Consider the following 21,885-nt stretch of genomic DNA (forward strand, 5'->3'; position numbering starts at 1 on the left):
AGGGCAACACAAGAAGGCTAGAACACTTTGAAACAACAATGAAAAGTAGGGAGCAATGCCAATGAGCAAAACTAATAATGATCAGCACTATATTCTTGTTCTTAATTTCATATAATTTGATTACTTTATTATTATCAGAATTTGTGGAAGACTAATTCATGACTAGGGAACGCCCAAGGATCCAACTTCATCTTTGCACAGGAGTGCAGAGACCTACAATACATCTAGAAATAATAATATACATTCTTCAGAAAATCCATTTTCTCCATCCTATTTTGATAAGAGTTCAACATGTCAAGAACTAGGCAGAAAACATATGCACATGATATTTAAAGTTCAATTTCGTACACCATCACATGGATTCACAGATGTCTGAATTCATCAGTTATATCCTCACTTAGATTCATTAAGAATACATAAAAGACAGGTTTAAACATCAACTCGACAGCAAGCCTAGTAAGATTAAAAAGAAATAACTGAATGTGTAGAAGATTTATAAAATATGAAGTTTGTCAGAACCATAATTTTGCATTGCTGTGCAAATTGGGTAATACCAGAAATCATTCTGTCTGGCAGTGTGTTCCAGCAATCATCATCAAAAGGAAGCTAAGCTGTGGTATCCCATAGAGACAACAAAAAATTTTCCCTTCTTGAAAACTTAGGAAGCCCATTCTCTGCTGATTTCCACACTCATTTGGATCTTATGCCTTTGATCTGCCAGACCCCTACTGAAATCACTGCCAATCCTCTGCTACAAAGATCAGGCCTTTAGAATAAAATGCCCTCTTTCCCCTAGGTGTTGACAAAATGATTGGATGCATAACCCACTGCATATTTACAAGCTGTGAAAATCTAGCTGGTCAAAACCCAAGGAAACATTGTAACTATAGAAACAGGCCATCTTTTGGAAATGTGTTATTAGTCCTTTAGGACTTGAATTTTCAAGCACTGTTGTTTTCCCATTGGGATCTAAGATATAAATATGTTGAATGGTTAAATACTGTGATTAAAATAATTTTGTGCTTGACTGAATGTCTTGCCTTTACTGAGCTTGTGAGCTTCTCTATTCCTCAGGTAAAACCTGACAGCAGGGGCTGAGGATAACAGTGTTGAAACACAAGTGTGGATTACTCAGCAGTTCAGGCTGCTGACTAAATCTCCAGCTGGAGTAATTTCAAACATTCAAGACCGGTATAAACATCAGTTTGATAGTTAGGTACTTTAACTCAGAAACTGGATGGTTATCATTAAGTAGGTGTAAAGGATATCATAACATTATATTTGCAAGACACTATCAAAAAAACCAAAAATGAATGGGTCACCCAGCACATTAACATCTGAATGTTTGCTCATAACATTCTGCCTTCTGGCCTCTAATGCCCCACCTGCCCTTAACAAACCAGGGGAAGAGAAGGACTTTTTAACCAATCCAAAATGAAACGGGTAATCCTCTCTAAAATACTTCAGTGCCTAAGGCAGACTTTGCATGGGAGAAGGGCTGGTAAGAAAGAAGGGACCTTTGGTTATGTTCTGGAAGCCCTCTGCACACATACATTTTTGCTCTCACAGTCGTGAAGCTCAGTGTGCTACTCTCTTCTGTTTGATGGTCCTTGCCTGATCACACAGAGGTTGTGGAGACAACGCATTTTTCCATGCAGAAACAGTCCCTGGTAACTCTCGATTTAGTGAAAGCCTGTAAGACCATCGTGCCCTTGCCATGGTGACTTTCTGCACTTACTGTCCTCAGCAGCTCATGCCAACACATGGTTACTCTCACTTGTATGGTTCTCAGCCATTTTTCTGACATCATGACTCCAGGTATATTTTTGCAAGGTGATCCTGCCACTCAGTGCTCCTCACTGTCAAGGTTTCTGTTGCACCATTTTGAGGTGACAGAAATGGGTGAAAACAATCAAACCAACTCTATTTCCTTCTGAAAGCCACCTGAATGCAACAAAGTTCTGTTCCTCACTATCAGTATCTAAAGACAGGATGGTTAGGAAAACAATCTTTGTGCAAGAAATACGTCCTCCTGCCTAATTTTAAAACCCATCAGGAACAATCAGCTAAAGGAAGATCATAAATGCAAATACATTTTGTGAATATTTATTTATTGTCCCTCAGATGACATTTGCTTAACAGTTTGTACTTTGTGAAGAGAGGGAACAGACTGAAGTCTAAGGAGACAGTGACTTTAAAAACTGCCAGTAGTCTCCTACTGTCTTTCTGGCCCATAAGAATGTAAAAAGTTTGTGCACTGGTGAGACAGAGGGGTGGAGAGAAACAAACATTAATATATATGTTTGCTAATTTTGTGATCTCACTGGTCTTAACAATGGAGGCAATACTAACAGCAGTTACTTGTTTTTACAATATCTGAAAATCATTAGAAATTATTTTCAAGATTTTCACATTCGACAAATTCTTCTTCAGCACCAGGTAAAACTGTCTCCAGCTTTTACCTTTCCAGCTTATAGTTAAAACTCACTGGACAGTGGTCTTCTTTCCAGAATGGGGCATATTACAGACATTTAAATTATTACAAGACAATGGGAGACTAATCCCAGAACTGGTTTCATATGTTTTGTCCTTTTGGACATTTCCAAAGGGAAATTTTGGAAATGTCCAAGAGGCATCTTTCTGGTGTTTAGCTATGCTCCCTCATCTGATCATGCATTCAGAGCAGGCAGTAATGACTCTTTCTAACACTGCAGAGAAATATGAAGGATAAAAAGCAGAAAAGCATCCAGACACCTTCCTCACTTTCCCTGTGTGTTGCTGATTTTCACACAGATGTTACTTAGTAATGGCTCCCTAGTTGCCATTAACTCTCCTTTAACCAGCAAGTCCCTAACTGGTTGCCAAATTTTTTTCTAGCATTAACCCATCTCTGTTGCCATTTAATTTGTCAAGGAGATCTCTGGTCCTCTATAGGTCCACAGGATTCCTAGCCAACTTCTTTTACAGCCATTCAAAATGAAACTGGGATACTTTAATATTTCATTATGGAACGGCAGTTTGCATGACCAATAATGATACCAAATCCCTGAATCTCTTCTGAAGGACTTTCTATCTTTCCTAATCAAAAGTAGATATTGATAAAGCTTTACTTCATATGATACAACAATGCTCATATAAAAGAAACAACTAATCCTTGCAAAACAAGGTTGTAGTTATGAGGATCTAAGGCAACACATTCCAGTTTACATTCAAACCAACTTCACTGAAGCTTCTCTTATCCAGCAGCTTGGACGCTTAAAACCACAGTGCTTCATACAACGAACAGAAAGACTTCTATCATGTTCAAGGCAGGAAAAGCCATTCCCTGATTGCCATATTCTCAAGCAGAATTAAACAAGGTCTGCTGATGTTACAGGCACCATTGTGCACAATCTCTTTTAGCATATCTGCAGGGCTTTAAAATATACAGCACAGCCACGATTGCTCTTTTCACTCACAGTCTCTTTCCCTACAATGGGGCCATGATTCTGCACTTCTATCAGCTGTGCCATCTATGCAATTTGACAGAGTTCAGTACAGGGAATCAAATCAAAGCACAAAATGAAAGGACTGTTTCTTTTCACAGGCAAGAACAAGTGATCATGGATGTAATCAAAATGCAAATGCACAGAGTTAAATCTCTGCAAATGCAGTTGTGATTGCTTAAACACCTTATTGATTTACTTAGCCTTTATAGCCTTTAGGCTTAGCCTTTATCCTGAATTTGAAATGATTCTCTGGTAACACTTCAGTTGCCTTTAACTATTTCTGTTGGCTGTTTCACTTGCTCCACGGTGGGGAAGGAGACTCTGCACTGTGGCAGCAACTAGCCAGAGTGGCACTGTAAATTAAGAGTTTGCACAGGGCATTTGCAACTCTTTCAGTGCTAGGTGATGGTGCAAGAGAATATAAATAATTGACCTGCATCATACTTAAACTGTTGAGTCATAAGGAAACCAGGGAAGATGAGAAGCTTTGGTGATGAGTTCACAGTTCTGAGCAGCCTGGAACTGCTAAATGTTGCAGGGAATTTGCAGGGGCTTTCTGAGCAGTGTAACAATACAAAACTAACTGGAACCATTTGCAAATTTTTAATTGATGCATTACTATGAGTGACATCAGTTCTAATTGGGCATTAGGCTGTATCTTCTAACACACTGGAAACATAAAAGATGCAGTCTCCCTTTGATCCACACTGGTATGGTTAAAATTTAGTTTGTAATTCTGTTTTGCTGACACTTCCACTGTTGCCCTGCTGCCCCGGGAGAAATGTGTCCCCAGAGCTTGTACTTAGATATCTGTATCCTTTAGAAACAAATCCAAATTAATATCCTGGTTCTGAATCCTGGAATGCTCTGGTCCAAATCCATTTCTATACTTTTGCCTTGGAAAAGAAGATTTAGAGTATCATGAGGTATTCCACTTGCAAGAGTCAGGATTTCATGACATTTCAGCTGATGCTTCTGGAGTCCTCACCATCTCTCAGCTGATCTCAAAAGCTTCCTGCTATTCTCAGCACAGCATTTGCACAGCACAAAGTCTGCGTGTGTCCTGTGCCATCAATTCAGCCACAAGCCCAGACCTGGTCCAGAGCCAAGTGCAGCCTCCTCTCCTCATATAACAGAACAAAGAGTATTCTGAGGTATGAGAAAGAGCTATGGAGGCAATATTAGCCTTCCATACTTTGCAGTAAACAACAAGCAAAGGGCTGGCAAGCTGTCAGAATGTTGCTACAAATAAGTAAATTAATGCTTGTCATTAACACCAATTTATAATAATGTTATATACAAGGACAGCTCTTTTGGAAAGTTAGTGTGTGTTGGCTCCTCTTCTTCTGGGCTTCTCCCTGTCTTGCTCAGAGAGGCCTTGAACAGAGGACAAAGTTGTGGTGTTTGATTAGTTTGATTTTATTTTGAAAGACACTACTAGCACCAAAATCAGACTCACAATCATGCAGAGCTAGGAAATGTCAAAGCACTGTTTCATATAAAGAAGCCAAGAGAAATCCTGCTGGGATTTGCCAAATCCGATTTCACTGAACTCAAGGAAAAAGTTATGATTCCCAGCAGAAGAAAACATGTACTTTAAGCAGATGCCTCGCTACTGCTTTTGAGCACAGATCCCTGGACAGCTTTTCTCCCTGGGATTCCCCAGAAGAGCTCACAAATGTCATTCTCCCTTGTTAATCATTCCATGAAAAAATGGGTGGGGGGAGAAGACAATACTTACAGAATTGGACGAGACTGGAAATCTTCCTGGTTCATTCTTTCGGACTGGCGTATTTTCAGTATTTCTGTGTAACTGAGATTCTGAAGTTTGCTCTTGAATTGATCCAGAGAGCTAGGCTTGGTAGTGAGTGCTCTCATTATCTGTTCTTTCACTACCTGCATTACCTGCAGTTGACAAGGAAAGAAAAAGAAGCTGTGTTAACACTTTCTGTGTTTTTGTTCCAAATCTTATTCTGGGTCACACTAAGGTTTCTAGGTACTGAACATGATTAGCTTAGGTGGTCTCTTAGACAACTTTTCAGCAACATAACTAGAAAATAAGCCAACTTCTGCCAGGGCATCACAACCTACATCAAAAGCTCATCTGCTCAGTGACAAAACCGAGGTTTTTTGAGGGTGGTGGGAAGCTGCTAACTGGCCCATTGCTTCCTTTTATCCCTTACACCCAGAGGCAATGGGCACACACTGGAAACACCTTAAACACCCTTTAAACCCCTTTGAACAACAGGAAACATGTTTTCACTGTGAGGGTGACCAAACACTTGCACAGGTGCCCAGGGAGGTGATGGATTCTCCATCCTTGGACACACAAAAAAACTCAGGACATGGTCCTGGGCAACTGGCTCTGCATGGCCCTGCTTGAGGGAAGGTTGACCAGGTGATTTTCAGAGGTAAAACCAACTTCAACCCCTTTGAGATTCCGTGAGAGCCTTACACTGCAGGCACATTGTGGCCATACACAGTGAAGGAAAGAGAACTCACTAAAAGAGACCATTAGTCAGGGAAAGAGAGAGATCACTTTGCCAAGGATATTACAGGATTGCTTTTGAATAAATGCCATAAACAATGCAAACCAAAAATTGAGAATGAAGGATGGCTCGGCAACAGCCATCTATTCTGCATAATAATTATTTTTTCAGGACAAAACTGCTGAGACACAGTTAACTAACGAGAATTGCTTGGATCTCGTTCAGATAAATACATGTGAGAGATTACTCTCTGTCTCTCCATAATCCTAGACTCATTTCCTCGGGGATGGTGCAAGTTACACACTTCAAAATATTTACCTGATGATGTGCCTAAATTTGCTGAAAGAATAATTTATCATACTCAGAAAGGTCCATCACACCCAAATGCCAAAGCTAAAAACAAGTAGGAACCCCAATATCAAAATGGTAATGACAGAAATCAACAGTTACACAAATAGAAGGCAAAGTTTTTACGGTGCTGGTAATTTTCCTCTATTCTTTCATCTTCACCATGCATCTTAAAACAGAAACTCAGCCCCTCAGAGGTTCCCTAATAATTTCAAAACCTTCTATTTTCATATAAATATGTAATTGTTTCACATGTGTTGCCTCAATCTTCTAACTCATTGCCTGCACTGTTTTCTATTTTTGCTTCCTGAGATGTACCTTCTTTCTCAGATGGCATCTAAGCACTCAGTTTAGCTGGTCCAGCTGGTGAAACTAAGCAAGTAAAGAACTGAAGAATTACTTAGCTGGTCTAATAGTGAGAAATGGTACTTCCCTGTTGAAAGAGGAACTCCTGAATGGCACCTGACCACTCAGAGGAATTGACACCTCCTCGCCTGCATTCACAGTGCACTCACTGGTCCACATCAGTCCAAGTGGGAAAGGTGCTGTCACACCTCAGAAATGACAAACCACTGTAAAACCCAAACAACCTGAATGCTGATGGATCATGCCCAACAAGGTGAGTGGCATAATTCTACTGATTTCACTGGGTCTTGCTTTAACAAGTAAAAAGGGCTTATGTAATGAAGAACGTGCCCACAAAGGAAACATCCTCAAAGGAACAGCGGGAAAGAGTGAAACAGAAAATTCTAGTGCCAAGATGGATGTTTAGAAATATGTTCTGTCTTCCTCTTTCTGCCTTCTTGACAATGACTACCTATCAGTGCTAATTATTTTTAAATATAAATATAATGCTGCAATCACTTATTCATGCATGTAATTTAAGTTTCATGGCTTAGTTCAAATTTCTATAGAGCTCTGATTTTTTGTTGCTTACTTATAAATTTAGTTTCCTACATTCAGGGACTCACAGTAGAGAAGCTGTCTGTTACAAGCACTTTTTCTCACAAAACAAATGGACAAACAAATTAATAAATACTGTATTTTAGGGAATTGCATGCATGAGGATTTTTCCAGTCTGATCTCTAAACTATCCACATGAAACACTTCTCATTCCTGGCTAAATTCTCAAAAGGAGGTTCAAATCTAGTAGATTTGGAGCTCTGTCACTTAGGCTTATTTGCAACACCCTTTTCTGTAATTAATTTTTAGAGTTAACATGCAAACAATGAGAATTCCTCTTCTCTGCTGTTGTGTGGAAGGTCATTCATGAGATATCATGAGAGCCCCTTGGTGTAGAGGCTGCCCCTGAGAGAGAAGGCAGGAGATGTATGCTCCAGGGCCAGCACATAAAGGGACAATCTCTTGCCTTGTAATGTTTATAGCCAACACTGTTTAACTAGCTGGCCAAAGTGTCAAAGCTGCTGCTTCTAGTGAGTCTCCTGAGCATTTGGGAATCACTGCCAAGGACTTCTAATCTGTTCAATTTCCAATGCTCGGTTGCCAGCCTTTGATTACTGCTCTCTGAGAGGCGGTGTCAACCTTTCCTCCTCATGTATCCGACCTTACAATGAAATTAAATGCATTCTCCACTCAATGTGATTGCACATAGACACTGTAGACAGTTGTTTCAATTACATTATGCTTTGCTACTCTTACTGAGAAATGAGTGTTTCAGAGGATGCATTTACTTTAAATCATGTGCTTTTTATCTGACAACCTCTTGTATGGGTAAGAGAATCCAAGTTCTGTGTTGCAACTAAGAGAGGTAAATTTACTGAAGACATGAAGAGAAAGACAGTAGGAAGAAAACAATAATATTTTTTTCAATTAAACACATAGGACTTTATTCCCCAGATTTTGTATCCATTTAACATATTTCTTCAGCTAGTATCCTGCCATGACATGTTTTTCATTAAGTTGTTTTAGTCTAGTTTGTTATGTGTTTTGCTTATTTGACCTCATCTTTGTCATATCATATTCTGACTGCTTTGGCTTTCCAACATTTACCCCCTCTCCTCTCTCTTTCTTGCCACAACAATTTTTGCCTGTTCAAATAAAGTCAGTTCTTCCTGGATGGAGCAGAAGTCTGAACTTGGGCTCTAAAACAAGGGGTCAAAATAAAAAGAGTGAGAGATTGTTAATATCAAAAGGAGCGGTTTATCAGGGCCAAACTCTACAGCAAGCTTCTCACTGATATTATTTCAGCAGCTTGCTTGCAGCTACAGAAAGCACAAACCTTTCTACTCTCCTTACCCCATACTGATGCAAAACTTGCTCTTGATACTGACAGAGAAGCCAGGCAGCCCTCTCAGACACCCACCATTAGCCTGCAGGATTCTGGAAATTTAAGTCTGAGCCTTCCACTCACCAGATACATTCCTTCTACAATGTCACAGCATCAATCTTTTCAGAAACCTCCTCCAGAACAGCCTGAAGGCCCAGATGTTCACAACAACCCATCTGGGATGTTACCCAAGTGGTAGTGGCTTTGCAGTGAAAAAGGCTAGGTTTGGATTAGGTATGAGAAAGAAATTCTTACTGTGAGAGTAACAGATTGCCCAGTGAAGCTGTGGATGCCTCACCCCTGGAAGTGTTCAAGGCAGGCTTGGTGGGGCTCTGAGTAACCTGGTTGAGTGGAAAGTGTCCCTGTCCATGGTGGCAGGGCTTGAACTAGATGATCTCTAAGGCCCCAGATCACACCATGATCCTCTGATCTGTGGAGCACCAGATAGGAGATGAACCCTTCTCATAATTTCCCCACAATATCAATGTTTCACTTGGATAAGCACACCCTTTGATGTGCAATGACAGCATGTCTGGATGCCATCAGAGGAGCCTCTAAGTTGTACCTATTGTATTTTGGGGGAGTTGTTACACTGATTGCTGCTTGGATGGCTGACTCAGGGGCTTGGGTGGGTCAGCAAGTAATGCTGACCTACTGCTATTAATCTTGACAGTTCACCTTCCTTCTGCACAGACAAGACTTGGATATAAATAACCCACACTACGATGATGTGCTTAGTTCAGTGCTTTCCTGATTTGGCTCAACATTATCAAGTACTGCAAGGTGTGATTCCCCCACCTCACTGCAGCAATGATAAAAGAGCAGCCACTGAACTGCCCTTCATCTGGAGACTCCTCTCTACAACCAGGCTTGAAGAACCTAAGATGTGAGAAGTTTCAGGCCCTCATTCACTAGCTTTTTCATATGACCATTTAAAAATCATCCAGCCAACAAACAGGGAACTGGAAGAAAGACATCTCTTTGCAAATTGGTTGTAAAAAATTCATACTTAGCTTCCTTCCTATCTAAATGTTCCTGAAAAAAAAAAGTAGCTTGGTTACTACAAGTTAAAGAATGAAGGTAGAAACAATTTAGTGATTGAGATCCAGCTTGATCATTTCAGTGTCACAAAGAGATTTCCTTCAGTCCACAAGGCAGGCAAAAACAAGGTTGTAGGATGAAATAGCCGAATCACTGTTAATGAACAGTGCTTACTGACAAAGGAGGCTGTAAAGAAAATTTAATTCTGAAGGGAAAGGAAACAACTTCAGTTTACCATCAGCCTGTCAACTCCTTTAATGAAAACTTTACATGTTTAATGTGTGCAGCAGGTAATTTGAGACATTTTTTAGACTGTTTTAAAGGATAAATTGTTACAACTAGATCAATGGTTATGTTTTCAGAGTACTCAGAAGAGTCATCCTGAGAGGCTTCAAGGTCCTTGGAAGATAATTTAATGGTAATTCCCCCCACTCCCCACCCCAATCTCCACATATTGCTGTCTGTGAATTCACTACACCAGTCTCTCAGTCACAGCCTGTACCAAACATTCACTCCACATTACTTTAGAATATTAATCTAAACATGCCCTCCTACACAAGCAAATTTAAACTCAATGCTGGCACAATCTAACCATTGACAAGAGACTCCAGAATTCCAGACCATTACTTCTATTACAGTCTGTGTACTCTGGAATTACAAAAACCCCCCAGTTTGCAATCTTCTTAGCTATTCCAGAACACAAGGAGAGTTACTGTAGCCCGCGATAAAGAGGCAACTCTAAGCTGTCTGGATGTACGCAGCCACAGGAATAATTAAGTTGATTCATTTTCAGGAAGCAGGATGAGAAAGCAGCTGTCAGAGGATTTAGCAGATATAAGCTCTGATACATTTTATCTCTTCATTTTTCTGCTGAATTTAAAACCCATTGCAAAAAAGTTTGCGTTGCTGTGATTTTGGCTCACTTTTCTTTCTTTCTTTCCTTCCTTCTTTCCTTTTTGCTTGTGATTTTAATTTCCAGTATGACCCAAGATATTTTTCAGTCTGCAGAAAAGAGACTTGAAACAATGCAATGGTTTTGATCAAGCTGAGCAGTCTGTTCCCATGCAGGATCAGCATCAGCATCCAGTTCAGCAGTGACTATCATTCTGCAGAACAAATGAGCACACCTAGCAGATGTGACGATGGTGCTGAGAGATAGGAGATATGACAGCAGTTCCACACAAGGCGTTTAACAGGTCTGTAGCAGGAGTCAGAAAACCTGATGCTGTAGCAATACATCAAAGTGAAATCCTGTTCAGAGCCTCAGGACCCAAATAATTGCCTGCCCTCTGGTGAGGAAAAGAGGGAAGAGAACTTGAAGAGCCTGACCTTGCACTGGATTCCAAGATAGAGAAGGCCAAGTAGTAAAGAAAGAAAAGGCTGAAGATTGAGTGGTCACAACTGTTTTATATTTCAGAGAACTTGATTTTCCTGATTTTTATTTTCCCTTGACTAATGAATCCCAGGTGTAAGAAAACAGACTGAAACCACACAGTTCCTAGGAACATATGGGCTGAGACTATTCTTAATTCAAGACTATGCAAGAGGAGATAGAGGATTCTTTACATTCTTGTGAGAAAGACGGAATAAGAGCATCAGGGTTGTGGGCACAAGACTAATGGGCACCATGAAACAGGGTGTGAAAGGGAGGCTGAGAAAAAACAAGGAAGAGATCTGAGAAGTGCTACATCCGAAGAAGGTGATGTACAAAAGTTGAGTTCCCTGCAAGAGATGCCCAGCTTTGTTTGTGCTATTGCATGCGAACGCCTTGTAAATCATGTTCAGAGGAAATGGACCATTTATTGCTGAACTCCATCATATTACATCCCTGGGCTACTCCACCTCTACAGGAAGGGTCTGTGGCCACAGCTTGACTTGGCAGTTGCCAAAAGCTCCCAGAGTTCTGTTAGCTGCACTGATGATTTTTCCCTTGGATAAACAGATCCTGATGGCGAACCACTGGATACCCATGGAGGCCTCCAGCTCTCTTTTAACATTACTGTTTATTTTCTCAATTAAACCCAGTAACAGTGGCAGAAGCTTTGGCTGGGGGCACAAATCATCTTGAACTTAATTGAGAAAAAGACAAAGAGCTGTCACAAAATTCCACTGAAGGGTAATATGGCTAAAGGAATGGGCAAGAAGATGATTTTTACAAGGAATGGGAACAGACTGGAGTACACAAACGAAAATGAAAGCAAGCTAGTAGGAAGGGTGTTATAAATGTGGAAAGGTGACCAGAGCAGAACAAAGCTTCCAGGAGGGAATATCAGCACGAGGAGGAAGGCATCTGGAGGATGACTTGCAACAAAATAAATAAAAATGGGGACAAGTCTGAAGAACAAAAAAAAAGAGGGTATGATAGATATTGTATTTCAACAGAAAATAAAGGCTAAAGGAAAAGAAGAAATGAGATTTTATTAGAAGTTCAGTTAAATGAAAATAGGAAAACAGAGGGTAAAATATGGGGGAAATTATATATTTCTAAATATATGGCTCAGGAAGCAGCTGACTGAAAGGAAATCTTCCTTAAGGACTGGCCAGAGGAAGTTGAGGATAAAATTAATAGCAACAGAAAAGGAAGTGAACAGCAGTCCTTTACAAAGTGGAAATGTGAATGGGTTTAGAATCATCATCAAAATACAAGCAAACACTCTCCATAATTTCTTCATTTTGATAAGAGACAAAGTGGAAGAAGTTCACTGTCTTCTTTCAGGACTAAAATCAGAGGCCACACACAAATGCAAGGGGTTCCATTCAAAACAATCCTAATCTACACACACAGGTCAAATATAATTTTCTTGGGTAATACTGGGTTGAAACAGGAATGACTGATAGACAGGAAACCTCTTCCTCACATTAAATATTTGCAGAAAAGTATTTGCATCAGAAATAAGGATTAAAATTATTTTCCTATTTGTGCTTTGTGCCTTGAGGTAGTCACAGCAAGAAATAAGTGCTGTGTGACAATGTTTCTGCCCCAATAAAATTATATACAAAGTTAATATGACAGTTTTTGTAAACTTTCCATTTAGTTAATTGAAGTCTTAGGTCAGACAATATTACAGTATTTCCCCCAATGCCTGACAACCTCCTTTGGCAAAATAAAACATGTACAAAATAATTTGTGGGTGGCATTTAATCCAGGGCTTTGCACAGACAAAACGTACTGATCTTCTCAAACAAAATGTTAAGTGAGGGGAGGGGGGAAATGAGGAGATATTCATATTCTTAGTCATATACTAACATAATAATTAACATGTCAAATAATATGCTTGTAAATTCTAATGAAAAACAATATGAGAGTTGCCCATGATTAGGAATATAGGAACATACATTTGGGTGCTGCTTCCCTTAATTACATTAAATGGCATATACTAAATGAAAATTAACTTAATATATTGGCAAACTGCTGGTTCTGCAGGAGGAAAACAAGGACAGGATTCTATCAGACAGCTTTTTTTCCCCTAGGAAAACATAGAAATCAAAGAACTCAAGTCCTACATATTAATGATGAATAAAAAAAGACTCTTTAAATGAGTACAAAAACAGGAAAAGTGGCAGAGCAAATTTTCTAAAGAAGTCAAACAGAAGGGTCTGGAATCACTGCTCAGTACATCTGATAAATGGATAAACCGATAAAAACAACATTACAGCTTCATATCCTCCTATCTCCCTTAGCTGAGACAAAAGCAAATAAAGGTGTGGCCAGCTGCACTGCTGGAAAGGTCTCAGGCTCCCTCACCAGCTGAACCCCTGTGTTGAGGTGCCTGCTGTCCGAGGTAGGAATGGCCACATGGGGTTGCAGGGGTGCAAGCCTGCCACTGTCCCTGCCTGTGTTGTCCCCCTCCTTGTCTCCAGTCAACTCCAGGGACCCTCCAGCCTAATTTCTAAAGGGAAGGGAAGCCAGTGAAACAGGTTCATGTCTTTTTACCACCAGAAGAAACGGAGTTCCTTAGTCATATAAGGAACAAATAAATCAGCTAGCACAAAGCACCAGGCGACATGAGTACAGCTTCTCTACCTTTCACTGCATACCTCTCCTCCTTGCTAACCTTGTCCCAAACCTGACACACCTGGAAAATCCATCCAGTGTGTCCATGAACTCCACTTGTTTTCAGTAGAAAATCCAGCCAAATTTGCCCATGAACATTTTTCACAAAGTAGGAGATTTGCCTGTGAAAAATGTTCAATGATCAAACACTCTACATGCAAAAGCTCTGCAATTTTGCCAAGCTTTGCTAATACCTATGTAGTACTTATGTAATACTTGCTGTTCCTTCAGCAAGTCCAAAAGTCAGCTCACCACCCAAACAGTAAAATTTCTTGTTTAGTTAAAAGTATCTCCTCACATTTATTCTGTCACTTACATGAACAAAGGAAAATAAAATATAAAGAGAAGCTGGAAGTTTCAGCTTTTGTTTTCTGGACCTGATATATGAAAAACAGTGAGGACCTCTTCTGGAACTCACTTTCCCATATTTATAACACCCTTCTTACTAGCTTGCCTTCATTTTCCTTTGTGTACTGACATAAGTGGCTTTCACCATTTCATTGCTACCTTCTTATTTTCTTTACTGTTTGTTTGCTTTTGGGCATTGCATTTTATTAGAAAAGTGAAACTTCCAAAATTTCTACCTAAAAAAACCATGAAAGACTGAAAATGTGGTTTTGGAGTCAGTTCTTTGAATTAGAAAGGTAAATTGCCTATTTAGGCTTTTTTGATGAATGCACAAACCCAGTGTTTGGTATTCTCATGTTAGACTATTTCATTCAGTCCCATAATTTGCATGCCCTTACAGTTAAGGTAAATGATCAGTATGAGCATCTAGGAATGATGCAAAAGTCAGTTGTTCAGATGTGCCATGCCTCTGAATGAGCCTACATGCTATTTTACATCATAATTTATAACAAAGTAAGCTGTAATCATTTTTAGGTAAAGCCTTGTTTTCATATTAATGCCCCTGAAGAAAAGTGAGCTGACAAACATGCCTAAAGAACACAAATTTTTTAGCACATCTCATATTAATAACTGTTTCTAGTGATAATTGCATTGTTATCAGAGATTCCAGTGTGTGCCACAATAATAAAAATAGCTGCATGAAATAGCTGCATGATTCACAGAAATACACAAAGCAATGAAGAGGTTAAACACATTGCAACTTGTGAGATGCTAGCTAGAGACACTATTCTGTAAATCTGCTGCTCACAAATTACTGACTTGACAGATCATAATAAGTGCTGTCAGGACTATTACAAACCAAGATCTGCTTGGAACTGCCAAACATACACAAAATGTGTATGTCCAAGAGAAAGGAAAAAAAGTGTTTTCATTGCCATTTTAAAATGTTCTGAAATAACTGAATAGTACCTTCATTAAATTCTGAATTTTTGCAGTCTAGTCCAATGAGATTTCTGCCTCAGGTAGTTATATCATTACTGTGCTAGTCATATAAATAAGAACAACACGTATTATTTTTCCTCCTCAGCTGTGGCAGGTAACCAAGAATATAAGGAATTCAACCAGACTATTCTTAGAAGAAGAAAATGCACAGATGACTTGTTTTGCCATAGCTCATTTTAAGAACTGCAGTGGAATGGTTTATGGCTTCAGAAACCTGTATTTTTCATTGCTGCAAAGGAGCAATCTTTTCTCCCCACAGATCAAAGGGAAGCTTTTTCTGGGATCTACATGCAGTACTGGAAAATAAACTACTTCCCAGGACAGAGAGCAGTGATTTATATGACACCTAATACTAACACCAACAATTCAAAAGCATTCAGTCACCTCCCTGTGATTACAAAACCGATCTGCTAGCCAGGGAAGTTGGGAATGGAACAAACTACTTAGGTTACCCAATGCTTTGGGAATATGATAGACTTCCAACAGCACAGAGAAAGGCATCCACAGTTATCTGAAATCTAAACTAAAGAGATATATCAGTAACCACCAGGACTGGTCCCATTGCTCCATTCCCTTCACTACATGCATAGGAAGCACCTGAAAAAAATCACACATTTTTCTCCTCCAGTGAATACTATGTCAATACCACATTCTCAGTTTATTTTTCCCCTCTCTCCTTTTCACTCATATTAAATCAGCGCTAAAGGATTTTTTTTTTCTCACAAAAGGATTAAAACAAGATTGGCTTCAAGTTTACTTCCCACTATTGATTTGGAACTACCAATGACATACACAGAAACACATCGATCCTGCCTAGGAGGCCTAATAATGTCTTAAAATAGTGCTATTTCTAGTAACCAACTAGTGACTTATGGGTGAATAAAGCTTACAATCTTCCAGTAATGAAAGATCCTTTCTCTGATAACTTGAATGTTATCACTGCACTTTTTTCCCACACTGTCACAAATCACTGCACTTCTCTCCATATTGCCATTAATCCATATTTCTAATCAGCCAGCAGACTCCTTCTTTCCTACAACTCTATAATTATTTATTTTATGTTTTTAGACAGGAGATAAATTTAGACTTAAGTGCAAGATATTTGTTTTCCCTTGAAAGGTTAGATTCAGATTCTGTGTACTCCAGACTGCAGCAGTCGCCAAAAAAACCAACCAACCAACCAACCAAAACAACAACAACAACAAAAAACAAAAAACAAACAAACAAACAAAAAACAAAAAACCCACAAAAAAAACCCCAAACCAAACCAAACAAAAAAAACCCAAACCACCAAACAAAAAAAAAAAACCCAACAAAAAAAAACCCCGGGCATCACACTCATCCTGCAGCCCTACTGCCTCATATGTGACTGCCCAAAGGATTTCCTTTGGTAAGTTTGCTCAGGTCCAGAAAGAAGACAAATGAGAGATGTCATGCTAGAGTGAACATGGTGCAGGGGCACAGACATGGTGTGTCCAGACATTTGTTTCACCTGTTGGTGACAAGAAGACTAGAACTGAGGTTACAGATATAAGGAGGTTAATCCCCCTACTGATTCTTTGCCTCTGTGGAGTAATTAGAGTGCAGAGCGGCATGTGAGGCAACAAAAACAAAAGCTTTTGTAAAACTTTGCTACCATTTTATCCTAGTGGAAGTCAGGCAGGAGTGGGGAAGAAACTCCTGTAAGGGAAAGATGGGTGGGAATGATGGAACTTGTGTTTCTGTGTATGAATGGCTCACAGAGGCAATATGCTAGAGGCAAGAGGAAACCACTGTGTAGAGGCAAGGCACATGAGGTGGGAGAGGGCTGGTGTTATTGGGGCTGTAAACTCAGAGGAAGGAAATATTCAGGGAGGGAATGGTGATGACAGCCTAACTTGGAAACAACTGGGTGAAGCACATCAGGAATAAAATTCTGCCTGATTTTTAGGATAAAGGATGTAAGCATGGATGAAACTGGCATCAACACAAAATTTTTTGTTTTCTGTAAAACAAGATACACCCAATATTTAAACACCTGATTCTTTTGGAGACTCCCACACCCTCTGTCACAAGTCCAAAGCTGTTGAGAACAGCTGTCTCTGGCATTTTCTCTAAACAGACTGCCCTTATCACTGGCTTTCCACTGAAAAATTTGGATTGGCCATTATTTTCTGAGTAATCCCAAGTCTGCCCAGCAGAAGGCAAATGACCGCAGTGTCACTGCCCCACACGGCCACACAGCCAGTTCAGCAAGAGCAATATTCCTACAGAAAAACCACTTTGTGTTTTTATCTTCAACTGTCTGCTACAGGCTAGGATTTCCCTGACCTTCCTGGCTTTTTTCCTTCCTTTTATTTTCCCCTTTTTTGAGTTCAGAGGCACTCCCAGGAGCATACTAAACAAACCCAAATATCACCGCGCCAGCCGCACGCAGAAACATGCAACCTCCTATTAGGGAGACGCGCTGGGGGAAGCCTCATAAGGATGCTATTATAGTGGGAGAGAGGAAAGCAGCAGCTCCCCACGGCAGCTGTGAGGCAGGCAGAGTGCCCAGGGGCCCCGTGGCCAGGGGCAGGGAGTGCAGGGTGCTGGTTTCCATGGAGGAGCGAGCCAGGGATGCAGGAGAGGCGCTGCTGCCGCTGGCAGGAGCAGGAGCTGGAGCGATACCTGCTGGATTTCACCTACCATCGACGCCCACGGCTTCAGGGGGCTCGGTTCAGAGCCGCTCACAGCTTCTGCTCCCTCGGTCTCGTCTCCTCTGGGGGAGGACCATGACTCAGAGCACATCGTGCTGTGCCTGGTTTGGTGGGTTGCAGCGATTTAAAGGAACACAAACTGCTAGGCCTGAGCTTTAAATAAATAAATAAATAAATAAATAAATAAATAAATAATCTAGCAAAGCAACACAAGCCCAAAGCTGACTGACTGGTGGCTTTTGGCACCCTCTGTTCTGCATGAAGGCCCTGCAAGTGTCTTTTGCACATCATAACTCTTTGCCAAACTAAACATCACCTTGGCAAAGCTGGTGTTGCAACTCACAAGCCATTGCCTACCAAGCAGCAAAAGTGATGGCTACTGGAGAGACAGCCTTTTCACAGCAGGGTTCTCCCAATTACCAGTGTTTTTCATAGAGATAAAAATAAGAATCATCAATGCTGATCCAGTACTGATCAGCATCACTGTATCTGAGCCCCAAATCAACATTTAGCTGGGGCATGTATTTTCTACATGTTGGAATATTTCTGAATTAAAGTGATAGTAAATCTGACTCCCCACAATGTTCCTTTGCACTATATAAACCGTTTGTTCTTGTGAAAGCAGCATGCACCTGCCTTGTGTCAGGTTTTCTCTGCTGTAGAATTGGTAGAAAAGAATTCATTGCATTTAGTTCATGATAAGACCAAAAGGTCCTTCCAACATCTATAATGCACATCTAAGTTCATTAGATAGAAGAACTTGTGTATATGAAAAGCTCTATTACAGCTTTGCTCCCATTTTTGTCAGAAGGATATAGGGGGGAAATGCTTCCTCTTAGAGCTTTTTGGAAAGGCAGTAAACCATTCCAGTAGAAATCTCAGCTAAGTAGCATCCTCTTTAAGACAAAAGAGCTCTCAAGTGAAAGCACAAAAGTTTTAAGAACAGCAAATGTCTTGTTGCCACATACGTAAACCCGATTCCTCAAAATTGCTACGTGACGCAGCCACCTCCACAAACAGCAGGACATGATCCAAGACAGGTAAATATTTCATAGGGAACACAAAATTCTGGTTTTCTTATAGAGTGTTCCCAGCAAACACTGCTCTGGATATAAGTTCAGACCTGCACTGCAACAAGGATGATTGGTGGGGGATCCTTGAGCTGCTGAGTACAATGCCAAGGTCCTTCCCACGGCAGTGACAGCCTCCTGCCCTCCCTGAAGCCATGCTCTTCATGCATCTGCAGAACATTGCTCATAAAATTCACCAATTCTCAGTCTCTGATACCCCTGTAAAGAACACAAGCTGCAACTAAATGTCTCTCCCAACTATCTGCTGGCATTACTGCCACAGATAACACAGCACATTTGGATGCAAGCACTTCCTAATAGTAAAAAATGTTAAAAATGCAACCAATGGAGTGGAGCTACAACCTCTATTAACCAAGATACAGTGCTTTCTGTTGAGGAAAATACTGAGGGAAAAACAAGCCAGCAAATTCCCTGATAGCACACTGCGCCCAGAGCTCCTGGGCACTTGGATGCTGGAGAGATCCTGGCCCTGGATGCCCTGCACCTGCAGCAGAGTTGGTGGCCATGGGAGGCCAAGGCAGTAGAGAAAACAGCTTGTCCAAATCTGTGCAGCCTTTTTAAACATGCATGATTGGCTCCAATGGCTGCAAAGAAGAAAGATTTAAGAGGGCTTGAGTGAAGACCAGGGAAGTGCTGCTGCTCTAACAGATTTTGCTCAGGCAGCAATGCAAGCCTAACTTCACCAAGAGAGAGAAGAGAAGTGTAGTTCCCTGTGGATGTGGAGAGTCTTCACCTGGGCACAAGTTCACAATAAAAAAATCCCTGGTTTACATTGGTTTCCAGTGCTTACCACTGCCATGGTTGCCTATCAAAATGAGATAACAAGAAGAGAAATCAGCAGGCCAGACTGACCCTTTGAGTTAATTAAATCGATATAATGACCAGGAAACCATTCAGGTTCCTTTAGATTTATGTTCTTTGTGTTTCCTCCACAAAGTAAGATAAAACTTGAGGAGAGAGAAACAAAACAAAGGACAGAAAAAAAATATTTATGTCTGACAGAAACATTTAGGAAGTCCCACTAACACTGAACTTAAGAACCTGGTGACTGCTCTGCTCAAAAGTCAACACCTTTGAAGAGACAGCAGGCAGTGGCCAGAAAACCCATCAATCAGCAGTCTGTTGTATACAACCCTTTCTATGTGTACGTATAACTCTAGCATACAATAGCCTTCAATCTAGATGACTAGTGCAATACTTCAGTTAATTTGGATGGTTTTTTCATTATCTCAAATTCTTGTCCACAAAAACAGTCCAGTAAATCTATTTTGAAGGGCTTTTGTTATCATAAGTTAGTTTTTAGGGCACTTTATCTAAAGAAGTTGGATACTTCACTGAAAAAATAAAGATATAAAATGATAATCAACCTCCTCCTCAAAACACTTTAAAAGAAACCTTATTTATTCTTGGATTTTTGGAAGACTGCAGCCTACATATTATTTGTCATTTTAATCTCTTTGGCCGATTTGATAATTTTAATCTTTTTTCTTTTCCTGCTTGTGCCTCCAGAATGACTTCTTAAAATCATTAAAATCATTGGGAAGCCACAAGCCAGGAATCATCAGTAAAAAGGCATCAGGAATATTTCCTCATTTTAAGACTAAAGCTACTTAGAGAATCAGTAACAAATCAGCAAAAGAACATCAGATATAGGAAGGCCTAGAAAAGAAATTAATAATTCAAATAATCAGCTTCTAATGGGTTTTTATATGCTATTCAAGAGTAAGCTGCCAGTGACAACACTTCCATGCACATCAAATTTGCTATTAATTATGGCAAGTAGTTAAAAGAGGTGAAACTAAGCACAAAAGTCTCAGTGTGGGTAAGAGACTTCCTATGGTAGGACATGTCTCCAGAGTGATGGGTGAAAGCAACCAAACGTATCCACAAACCTGTGAAGTTAAAATGCTTTCAGCTCCCTAAAAAGATTTCAGGGAACAGGAAGCTCCCTAAAAAGATTTTAGGGAACAGGAAGCATTCAGGTGTCTGTTCAGACAAGATGAGTACAGGATTACCACCCAAGGGCAATCTATCACGAAAATGGACGTGGGATGCCCTGCTGGGACAGGGGGCAGAAACCACAGCATGTACAAACTTCTCAACCCACTAAGAAGCTCCTGCCTTCAGCTTCCCTCTGTGTTTAGGTATCACTTGCTGCCCCAAACTGGGACTTGGGTGTTGAGCAGGCCGCACAAATCACAGCTAAATACAACTAAGCGAAAGGAGGAAAAAAAAGCCGATCTCAAAACAGACAGCTTAAAAACCAGCTTCCCAAGCCCAGCATGCAGAACAGGCTGCACATGGAAGCACACCAGCAGCTGAAACTGGCGAGGAGACTGGAGTGGGAGTTGTGCTCGCGCTCGCTGAAGGGCTGTGGGCAGGTGGGAGGACCCTCGCTCTGCTCCGGGAAAGGAAGGCGATGAGAGGGAACAGGAGCCCTATTGTGATGTGCCTGTGCTGGGGAACATAGAGGATGTAAATTAGCATACTTTTCCCTCTACATCCTTCATGACTGATTTAAGAAGCCTGAGGATGGGTAGTAAGCATTACTGGGCCAGGCTCTGAGGACATGTTGCTGAGGAACAGTAATATCAGGACATGGTGTCTCCTCAGGTCAGGAAGCCAATCTGCAAGGGTTGGGCTGTCACAGCTGTAGCATCCCCAGCCATGCCTTGCCAGCCCCTGGATCTTTTACATCCAAACAGAGCAGGCAGCAGCAGAGCCACCAGGAGCCCTCCACACATTTCTTCCCAGCACTGTGACTGTCAGCACACCTAAGGGGGCACCTGGCAAGCACTCCCCTTCATAGATAAAACTTAGGATTCACTCCTCCTGCCTCAACTCTCAGCCTGACCAACCAAACTGCCACTACTCACTGCTTCTCTTGCAGTCTCCATCCCTCCTCCCACTCCAAGGATCTGAGGTATTACAGTAAGCACCTTCAGCACCTCTGACAACCCCACTCTTTCCAGACTGCTGTTGTTACTGCAACTGCCTAATGAATTCCCCCAACACCTTTTCCTGCCTGGGAAAAGAGGGAGAAGGATTCTCCGCTGTTC

General features: G+C 40.8%; 1 protein-coding gene across 3 annotated transcripts in view; it reads right to left on the reverse strand.

Moving 5' to 3' along the window:
- Positions 1 to 21,885, reverse strand: part of ELMO1 (engulfment and cell motility 1) — a 301,790-nt gene that overhangs the window by 23,979 nt on the left and 255,926 nt on the right. For all 3 annotated transcript variants that reach the window (XM_054273352.1, XM_054273353.1, XM_054273354.1), the window contains one exon: positions 5,230 to 5,393. In XM_054273352.1, the coding sequence (XP_054129327.1) occupies positions 5,230 to 5,393 (164 nt within the window). The remainder of the gene's footprint in view (positions 1 to 5,229; positions 5,394 to 21,885) is intronic.

The sequence above is a fragment of the Melozone crissalis genome, unplaced genomic scaffold (genome assembly GCF_028551555.1).
Source record: "Melozone crissalis strain CALT ecotype California unplaced genomic scaffold, PUWL_Pcris_2 ptg000016l_1, whole genome shotgun sequence".
In the NCBI taxonomy this organism is placed as follows: Eukaryota; Metazoa; Chordata; class Aves; order Passeriformes; family Passerellidae; genus Melozone; species Melozone crissalis.